The following is a 10848-nucleotide window of genomic DNA, read 5'->3' on the forward strand; positions in this document are numbered from 1 at the left end:
TATTTAATGATCAATTTAATTGTATTCATTTATTTAATTATTTTAAAAAAATGTTTTGTTTTTGCATCTGTATAATGATGCATTTTCAATTATTTGAATTTAATTTACTTAAATCAAGCATGGTAACGGCTTAATATGGAATTATTAAGTCACCTAATCGCTGATATATTTTTTCCATAGATTTTTTTCAGATTTTATTTTTCTATATTTTATTTTATTTTTTAATGTATATTTATTTTAATTTGTATTTCTTGTGTGTGGCTCTATTTAATTATGATTTTTCATGTATGTGAATTTATGTACTTTAATCAAGCATGGTAATGGCTTAATATAGAACGAATGACCTGGCTTGTCTGGTCTCATAATCTCTCACATAGTAATATGAGTTGGATTTTTTAGAATGTTCTGAAGCTATAGATAGATAGATCAGTCCGATGTGTAGAGGCAAATCTTTTGGAGTGGTAAACTGGAGCACAGAGCTGAGGAGCATCAGTAAATGCCACAGGGGAATCATAAAGACACACAGAGCATTGCGTTCTTTCTTCACTTGCATCAGCCGTGGCTGTGTGCTGCTTATTTGCTGTGTTATCTTTGCCTGTGTGCTGCAGTGTCAGCAGTTCAAGTACATGCTTTATAGACCACAGAATCTGTACCCCGTTCACGTACACACACACGCACACACATTTCTTTACAAATCTATTTCTCTATACACTGTATCAGACCTAGTGGATACAGATCAAAAGTAAATGGTTTACAACAAACAGTAGATGTATTTATCTTCAGCAGCTGATGTAGATTTTATATTCCATTTATTCACAATGACACTCTCGACAGAACACAAAATCTATTTCTTTTTAAAGAGACGGAGAATGAAATACACAGATAAATTGGACAGGAAGAGAGCGTCAGGACTGATAAAGAAGAAAGGCTTTGGCCAAGAGATCCTCTAAGAAATTACCAAAATGTACAATGGAAACTTTGTGAGCCATCTGATACTTGTAGCACCCATATACGCCAAACAACAGATCAGGCTATTTCTGTGATTTGAGTGATATGGTGTCACATCCCTTCTGTGTTTTTAAAGATCTGAACATGTCAGTCACAACTGAGTCATGTAATAGCTTACACTTTCAGCCCATGCACAAGATGTTCCTTTAGAATTCTGGATACAAACAGCGCTTTTTACCTGTCTACATAAGTGAGGAAAAAAACAGGCAAACTGATGTAAACTCAGACAGCAACAAAATATGTATTTTCAGATATATTTTAAAATATGTTCACGTAATGGAAACATACATGGAGTGGAATAAAATATATTGCTAATATATAAATGTTAAAGTTTATATACATAAATATAGTTTTTTTTGTGTGTATTTATGTATTTAGTGCGTGTGTGTGCGTACGCCTATATATATATATATACAGTATATATATATATATATATATATATATATATATATATATATATATATATATATATATATATATATATATATATATATATATATATATATACAGTATATATATATATATATATATATATATATATATACACACAAACACACACACGCACTGAATATAGGATTGGAAATGTTTTTTTGGCTCTTGATGTAAATTTATTATTCAGAATTTTGAGATATAAACTACATAAAAGATAAATATTTCTGACTCCATTATATCTTGTTAAATTATGGAAGCCTGTTTCCACCACCATATTAAAATTGTTTTTTTTTCTCAGAATTTTGAGATATAAACTCGAAATTGTAAGAAAATGTCAGAATTGTGAGCTGACTTTTTTTTTTATCTTAGAAATGGACTTTATAACTCTTTATAATAATTCAGTTTATATTTCCTGATTCTGAGAAAATAAATTTGCAATTATGAGTTATAATGTAAGAATTGTGGGATATAAACTCGTAATTGTAAGAAAAAGTCAGAATTGCAAGTTTATAACTTTATATTTCTCACAATTGCGAGTTATAATGTCACAATTGCAGGATTCAAGCTTGCAATTCTGAGAAATATTAAGAGTTATAAAATCACAATTCTGACTTTTTTTCTTACAATTTTGAGAATTGGGAAATTCCTGACAATTAGCCTTCACCTTCAGTTTCTCTATAAACTAATAACCAAATGGATTGCACCTGGTTTTAGAAAACGTAGAACTGGTTTCCACACCTTTTACAGAAATGCTTAGTTTTACATTGATTATTGACTTTTTATGCATATGCAAATTCACAGGTGCATTATACAATGAAAGCGAATGAGTATAGATGCTGTCATGCTCCATAAGAAACAAAAAACACCATAAAAGTAGCACATTACTTATATATCCCAAGTGTGCTGAACTACGAATGAACTATTCCCTTTAATACTTTTTCTCTGCTAAATCAGCTTTTACTTTTTTGGACTATTTTTAACAAAATGCACATCAGATATGCAGAGCCTTAAGCTTTGCATTGCTAATTCTCCTGCTTCCATATTCTTATTCATGAAGTTCATGCCATACTGTTAAATATTTCATCCAACATAGAATTCTGATTAGTACTCATTCAAAGATGGTTTGACCTTTCACCATTTCCTTTCAGGCAATGATCTTTTCCTGGTGGCCGTGCATGAGTTGGGACACGCGTTAGGTCTGGAACATTCCAACGACCCCAGTGCGATCATGGCCCCCTTCTACCAGTACATGGATACGCACAACTTCAAACTGCCTCTAGACGACCTTCAGGGGATCCAGAAAATCTATGGTACAGTTACGATCTCTATCACCTCTATTATCTTTTTCAAGGAACTAAGCCGCAACATAGATTATACACTGGATGCCATGATGGCTGAATGTCTTTTTAGATGAATAAACTTTGTTCTTCTTCAGGTGTTCCCACAGCCATGCTGGAGCCCACCCGACCTCTTCCTACTCTACCTGCCCGACGCACACACTCCACCTCTGAGAGGAAACATGACCGGCATCGCCCCGCTCGCCCACCCTCTGGAGATCGGCCGTCTTCTCCCGGTAATGGAAAACCTAACATCTGCGATGGCAACTTTAACACTGTGGCCTTCTTTCGACGGGAGATGTTTGTTTTTAAGGTGAGTTGCATCAGTTCTCTTTCCGATATTTGATACAGATGGTCTATATTTGCAGATCATAATACAGTTACCATAATCCAGCTAATTTTAGTCAGATTTAGTTGGCTGTGATATGAAGAATTGTAATCCCTATATTAAAGTGATAATTCACCCAAAATTATTTACTTACCTTTATGCCTTTCCAAACCTCTATAAATTACTTTCTTCTGTTGAACAGAAAGGAAGAAAAATTTTGAGAATGTTGGTAACCAAACAGTTGATGGTAGCCTTTGACTTCCAAAGTATTAAAAAATACAGTTTGGTTTCCAAAATTCTTCAAAATAAATTCATACAGGTTTGATGTGGTTAACATACAATATGTTTGATTGAAAGAAGGGATGCACAACATATTATTAGAGATTTTGAGCTTTTTTCTGCTTTCATACAATATTAAAAAATAAATCCACCATTATTGGATATTTAATTATTAAATATATATAAAATGTAATTTTTACCAAATCTCAAAATTAATATCTTTATTTTTTCATATAAATTATTAGAATGGCCTAAATTCACTTGTAGATTTTTTTTTTCACACAGTAGGCCATTTATCACTTATAATGTGAAAATAATTTTCAGCTAAATAATATACATTTTTCATATTGTGCATCCCTACTTGAAACGGCTCAGTTCTACATTATAAAATTGATCTAAATAATCTCTTTTACTAATCACAGGATCGCTGGTTCTGGCGTTTGCGCAACAACAAAGTTCAGGAAGGCTATCCCATGTTGATAGAGCAGTTCTGGAAGGGTCTACCTCCTCGCATTGACGCTGCTTACGAGAGATCAGATGGCAAATTTGTGTTCTTCAAAGGTACGATTAATTATCTGAACGACAGATGTCATGACATTAATTAAAAAAATATTCCATAAAAACAAGCATTTACAAAACTATCATGTGTTTATTGCTTGATATAAAAAGGGCAGCCTCAGGCTAGTTTTCTAGTATCTTTTGTCAGAACTATAAATTATGATACCAAATACATCCCAAAGCCCTAAAATTAAGTACCTGAATATGAGCTAGATAATAAAGAGAAGCCATATCCATTAAACATCTGTTGCCTTTGGATCAGCTTCAGCTCAAATAACCATATTTTGTACGTTTGTACTTGTACGTTTTATGTACCCTTTTAATACAAGCATAGGTACACTAGAGTTGAAGGTTAGATAAATGCTGTTAGATTGTGGATTAATCTCAGGAACGGTCTGCATTTATCCCCAATCTTTATCCTCTATTGGGCCTGATAGCCATTCTGTGCTTTATTATTCTGTCTGTTCCTCCCTCGCTCCCCTTCTTTCAAACAATCTCTCTCTCTCTATCTTGCCGTCCTCACCCCCTCTTCCTCATTAAATTAGCCCGGTGCAGTCTTGCAGCACAAGAGAGGTTGGGTGAGATATTTATAACCTGAGTTTCAACTGATCTGTGATGTTTCATGAGAAAACAAGCTCGCAGGATGCCCTATAGCTATCTCAGAGAATGCACATTGGTATTAGTAGATAAAGGGGTGATGAACTCAAGTCATGCTGGCATTTCGGCAACTTATTCACTACACATGATGCAGATTACCCAAGTGCTATCTGTGCTGAAATGACACATCTAAAATAAGATTAGGGTCATTATAGGTTGCATTTATTCACAAGATTTAGTCCAATCACAATGAAAGTTGTATGCAATAAAAAGAAAAAACATTTGAATAAAAAAAATGTAAATACTGAAAATCACACTTTGGAGTGATCATGGTAGATATAATTAATTAAATGATGATAGAACATAAATGATGGAGAAGACTGGTAAAACCCGGACATATCTATGGATGCTCATTTCCGCATTGTAGTAAAAAAAAAAAAATCTTATCTCGTAATTCTGAGAAAAAGAACTGAGTTTATGTCTCACAATTAAGACTTTATTTCTCATAATTGTTTAAATTTTGTAATTTTCAAATGTTTTGTTCAGAAATGCGAGTTATATATTGCAATGCTGAGTTTTTTTTTACTCCTTAATGGAAACAGGATTGTCACAATTCGGACTCCCCTTTTCAGAGTTGCAAGTTTATGTTTCAAAATACTGACTTTATATCATGCAATCCTGAATTTGTATCTAGCAGGATAAAGAAGTCAGAATTGAGAGATATAAACTCAGAATTGCAAGGAAAAACAGAATGAATTGTTATATAAAATGTTGCAATACCTTTTTTTTTATTTTTTATTCCTTGGTAGAAAAAAGCTTCTATATATATCCAAACTTGTGGAGTAGATAAGCACATTGTTTCATTATGTGATAGTATAATTCAATATAACCCATTGAATTTTGACCTTATCTACTGCTGTTTTTTTGACTCTAGGGGATAAATACTGGGTCTTCAAGGAGGTTACAGCAGAACCTGGGTATCCTCACAGTCTGGTAGAGTTGGGCAGCTGTCTGCCCCGCGATGGCATCGACACAGCCTTACGCTGGGAACCTGTTGGCAAAACGTATTTCTTCAAGGGCGACCAGTACTGGCGTTACAATGAGGAGAAGCGTACAGCTGACCCAGGCTATCCCAAACCCATCAGTGTCTGGAAGGGCATCCCTGATGCCCCGCAAGGAGCCTTCATCAGTCGAGAAGGATGTGAGTCAGTGAGGTTCCGATAACCTATTAATATTTAATGTGCCAATCAGCCATGTGGTCGGTGGGCATTTGATCTGACTGCTTCCCTCTGGTTTGAGAAGTTCAAGTTGGTTGAGCTTCATTCTCGAGTGTCTAGTACTGGTCTAATCTGTTGTGCAATGCAAGTCCCATTATAATAAGTGAAGCTTTATAAAATGTATAGTTGTCATTGGATGAACTGCATTCAAAGCAGAATTAAAATGGCAATAAATGCACACCTGAAATTATACATTTAATATTAATGCGGTGTTGCTTGGGAATGGTAACGATGATAGATATTAATTTGAGGAAGAATGGTTTATTCAGATTATTATGAATGCATCAAACTGTTTAATGCATGTTAGTGTATTTTATCATCATCTGCTGCTGCTATTTTTCACACAGTGTTCATCTGTCGCAGCATGCTTATGTATTTTATTGAGTAGTGTGACGAGTGGGGCGGGGCCAAGGGCAGTGGGAACAGGAGCGAGGTCTCGAGTCCCACAGAGCGACGTGGAGCGACGACAGTGAAGGACGAGAGAGGACCAGGCCTGGGTTTTAGTTTGTGTTTATTTTGATTTGTGCGCGTCTTTGTTTTGTAATTACAGTTTCTGTTTGATTGTCCGGCGGTTCCCGCCTCCTTCTTCCCGATGAATATGAAGTTTTTAATTGGTTACAAGTAGGTAATAATAGTAATAAATGCGCTGAGGTCTTGTTTTTCGCTCAAATTCTTGTAGAGTAATTGATTAGTGTTTGTATGGTTCAGCACTGCAATATTGTGTTGACATAGTGACTGTTTTGGCTCTGAGTCTTCCTCAGTGGTGATCTGATATCAGGTCTGGATTGGCACAGGCTCCGGAGACACAAAAAGACAGACACAACTTTTGGGTGTTAGAATTTAGTGTCACATTTGATGCACGATAACAAATATAGCAAAATGGCAGCTAACTGTAGTAAAATACTTTATGATGTCATATTTTTATGGTATAGAGCTATGTAGAAAAAAAAATAAAATGAGAAATAAATAGCTTTTGAAGAAATTCAATATATATGATCTGAAATAGATTTTTTTTTTTTGTCAAAAAAGGACTGAAACTTGGTTTTTACAAGTATTTGAGAATGCTAGAAAGAAATAAAATACTGGAGAAATCTGTTGAGTGAGAATTTTATTTTATTTGAACTTTTTTATTTATATGCACTTATAATAATAATCCATATTTTATAAATTCATAATTTAAATAATATTTTTAACTAAAATATTTTAAAACATGTAAAATTCTATTTGACTTTAATAAACATTTTTTATAAAATATCTGTAAAAAAATATTTAATAAAAAAAACTATAAACTGCAATATATTCTATATTTATATTTTTATATTTAAAATATAAAAAAATACTAAAACATTTTGAAATGTAAAATTCCATTTGGATTTTCGAAAAAAAATTTTTTTAATTTTTTAATACAAATTAAATGTGATTTTTTTTTAAATCAAATTATTTTTGAAAATATATAAAATAATTGCTATAACATTCTAATATTCCTATGTTGGTGCATGTTGTATTGCCAACAAAATATTGAATATATAACAAAAATAATAATAAAAGGGGATTTGTAAATAATCAGAATCAAAGTTACAGTTTAGCACTATAAAAAATAGAATGGGTTACTGACTCTGGATGATGAGCATCACTGTGTTGGGTTGATGTTGTGGCTAGTGTCTGTCTGTTCGGATGGTAAATCCTCAAGTGTCAGTCAAGTATTTTTTCTGTGGCTGCATAGAATTGCAGATTTCTCCTCCTCCTCTCTAGAGTATTATCCACTGAAGGAATGATCATCTTTTCTGCGAGTCATGTCAAAATCTCTGTGTCAACATGGAGCCTAGGGCCAGAACACAAGATGAAGAAGCCAAGAGGGTTTATAAGGGCTGTTTGGTTTCCCCGTAGCTCATGATTTTTCTGTCACTCAGATTTTGCAAAGAGGGATTCGGCACGTCTTGCTCAGCAAGATCACGAGTAAGAGCAGGGAAAGTAACAGAGGAAGGACGAGCACTTCATCAATCACACCCTCAGGGTTTGCTGTCTGAAGCTTACTCACAGTATTTCTGTTTAGTTTTTGGTCTGTGCTTGTATAGATTTGGTTTGAGTGTCGGGAATGCATCTGTTTATGTGGCACTGGCAATCAGACTGACAGCTCTCTGAGGAATTGTATAACACTGGTATAAAACAACTTTTCGAAATACTGTGTCATTGAGTGTTCACAAGGACAGCTATTTTTGTGATCATGAATATGAATTGAGCATTCTGAAAAGGACGTGCATCTCTGCCTGCACGTATAGACAAATATTTGCTTATTGACCTTATGTGCCAGAGAAACAGTGCACAGCCATCTTTAGAATTTTGTCTTTGAACTTCTGGTTTTGCGGCAGCTCAATAGCATCGCTGTTAAATAGTAATTAGCTGGGGGAAATGGATTTATTTATTGTAGAGTTAACAAAAGTTATCATATGCATTACAATGTTCGAAGCGGATGTTATAAATGTCAGTAGACTGGGAAGATTTTAAAACAAGTGGTCCATTCATAAATTTGTATGACCTTACCTTGACGCTGGGGAAATACAAATGGAAGATCGAAAACAAGAAGTGCTGAAAAGTGTCCACCTTATTTCTCACATTAGAATGGCCGTGGCCATTTATACATGTATAATGTCTATCTTATGTATACATATAGGCATATGTGTTGTCTTAATTATAAACACACTGGTTTGTAACACATAGTTTAACTGTTTACTGCACTTTGACATTCTTCTCGTCATTTTCCTATTAAGGCTAATGAATCAGAAGCATTGCAGCTTACTTCTGCATTGAAAAATAGGGTGGATAATGAATGGCTTTCTATGATTGGTCTGTTCAAGTTTACAACTTTAGCTTAACAGTTAATTATTTAACTTGTTTTTGTAAGTTAATTCATAACAATCAGTAATCAGCAGTCACTTTCCAGTTATAAAATTATGGCAATTAATATACTACTCGAATGATTTCCAGAGAGTGAAGCATGTAATTTTTAGCAAACAATGGTGTGATTTTGGGGGCGGGACTATCTGTTTGTTGACCAATAGTAGAATTCCTGTTATGCAAATGAACTGACTTCTTATTTTTTTCTCTCTTTGATTTTATTTTTAGTTTATACCTACTTTTACAAGGGAAAGGACTACTGGAAGTTCGATAACCAGAAGTTAACTGTGGAGCCAGGCTACCCAAAATCAATCATCAAAGACTGGATGGGCTGCGATCAATCTGAAGTAGTAAAGAACAAGGACCGTCACCTCCCTCACGATGATGTCGACATCATGGTCGCCATTAATGATGTACCCGGCACTGTAAACGCAATCGCTGTGGTCATCCCGTGCATCCTCTCACTGTGCATTCTGGTCCTTGTATATACTATCTTCCAGTTCAAGAACAAAAATGTCCAACAGCAAGTGACCTACTACAAACACCCCGTGCAGGAGTGGGTATGATGGACTGGGGGGCGCGAAGGACCCCAAACGCTTGACAACATAAGTGAGGGCTACTATGCTGAGAGTTGACCAGTGCCTGTTTTCTGAACCTTCAACCTTGTCCTTGAACAAAAAATGAGAAAAGGGACTATCTTCTTCCTTCCCACTTGAGACAAAACTTAACAACAAATATTGCATTTTTTTAGCATGAGCCCAACGGACAACTCTTTTTGGGAGTGAACGTTTGAAGTTGTGCCCTGGCCTTATGCTAACCATATGAAGTCTTAACGGTCAGGACCATCACTCCAATTTGACCGAGACCATCTTTTCTCCAGGAGAGTTAGAGGAACCGCAGATTTGCGAAACGCCAGCAAATCCTTGTCTCGTTCACAACATAAACTTGTATGTGAATTTCAAGTATTATCAAAGAATTTAAACGAGCAAAACAACAAAAAAATACTTGAAAACCATGTAGGTAGAAAGGCCATAGAAAAGAATACCAAGGAATTCTTGCAGTCTTTTTCATTGATGGGATAAAAGGTTCACCTCTGGCACTCCTTGAAGACTTCAACATGTTTTTTAGAGATGGATAGGAGGCACTTTCAAACTAATTAGCTTCATAAGTTCATCTGAATGTTTGTTTGAATTTTTTCCCCTTTCCTCACCTGCCTATCCATTTCCACAGAGTAGGAAGAATGATTTATAATAACTAGGTCAGTCTTAACACCGCCTCCCACTCACTACTGTACTCTATTCCTTTTCATCTCTTGCTGTTTTATCAGTCTGTAACAAAAGAGTATCTCTTTTTAATGGCATTAGGTCTTTATAGGAGAGTAATTTTGTGTCATAATAGGCACAATTTGGTTCTTTAGAATACGGCCTGATTTCTTGCAATCCCTATATTACATTTTGCTTTTATTAGTCATATTTCCAACCATCTTGCAGTTTTTTTGTTACGACCTTACCTTTTCACCAAGTGTTATATTTGAAACACTGGTGCCAGACAGGAACATGAACAATGAACACATCTGAATATATAATAGCTTTGTTACCGTTGCCTCCAGGAGATGATCTCTCAACAGTTCATCCATCCTTTTTGAATGAACGTAATATGCTGTATGTCTTACATTTTCATGTTTTCAGTGTGGATCGTCTAACGCTTAGCTCATAAATGTCTGTTGGGTGCTTTTATTGGTTCGACTTTGCTATTTAATAGTGAAGTGTGTCTGACTGTACCATATTAACCCATCTCTTTGTGCTCATCTGCTGTGGGAATGGATCTGATACATTGCACATTGGAAGGAGATGAGATGTAATTAATGTTTTCAGAATTCCAAATGGAACTTCACATAGAGCAGCTGTTACCACACAGAGCCGTTGTTAACTGAGAAGATGCACAAATAAACGCTGAAAATGAACATGGATTTGATGGAATTTACCGCTGATTAGAAAACCGGCTTTACTGACGAGATGCGCATAACGATCGGCCGATCATGATCGGAGCAGTCCTAATATATATATATTAGAAAAGGTTTGTAGCATCTTAATCACAAAATTAAGATTGTACATTTGGCGAGACTCCCTAAAAGGCT

General features: G+C 35.0%; 1 protein-coding gene across 1 annotated transcript in view; it reads left to right on the forward strand.

The window, feature by feature from the left end:
• The window catches only part of LOC132151548 (matrix metalloproteinase-24-like), a 33999-nt gene extending 23403 nt beyond the window's left edge, over positions 1-10596 (forward strand). Inside the window, exons 5-9 of the mRNA XM_059559734.1 lie at positions 2589-2750; positions 2876-3090; positions 3807-3945; positions 5474-5740; positions 8940-10596. Of these exons, the coding sequence (XP_059415717.1) occupies positions 2589-2750; positions 2876-3090; positions 3807-3945; positions 5474-5740; positions 8940-9277 (1121 nt within the window). The 3' untranslated portion in view covers positions 9278-10596. The remainder of the gene's footprint in view (positions 1-2588; positions 2751-2875; positions 3091-3806; positions 3946-5473; positions 5741-8939) is intronic.
• Positions 10597-10848: the final 252 nt, after the last annotated feature.

The sequence above is a fragment of the Carassius carassius genome, chromosome 10 (assembly GCF_963082965.1).
Source record: "Carassius carassius chromosome 10, fCarCar2.1, whole genome shotgun sequence".
In the NCBI taxonomy this organism is placed as follows: domain Eukaryota; kingdom Metazoa; phylum Chordata; class Actinopteri; order Cypriniformes; family Cyprinidae; genus Carassius; species Carassius carassius.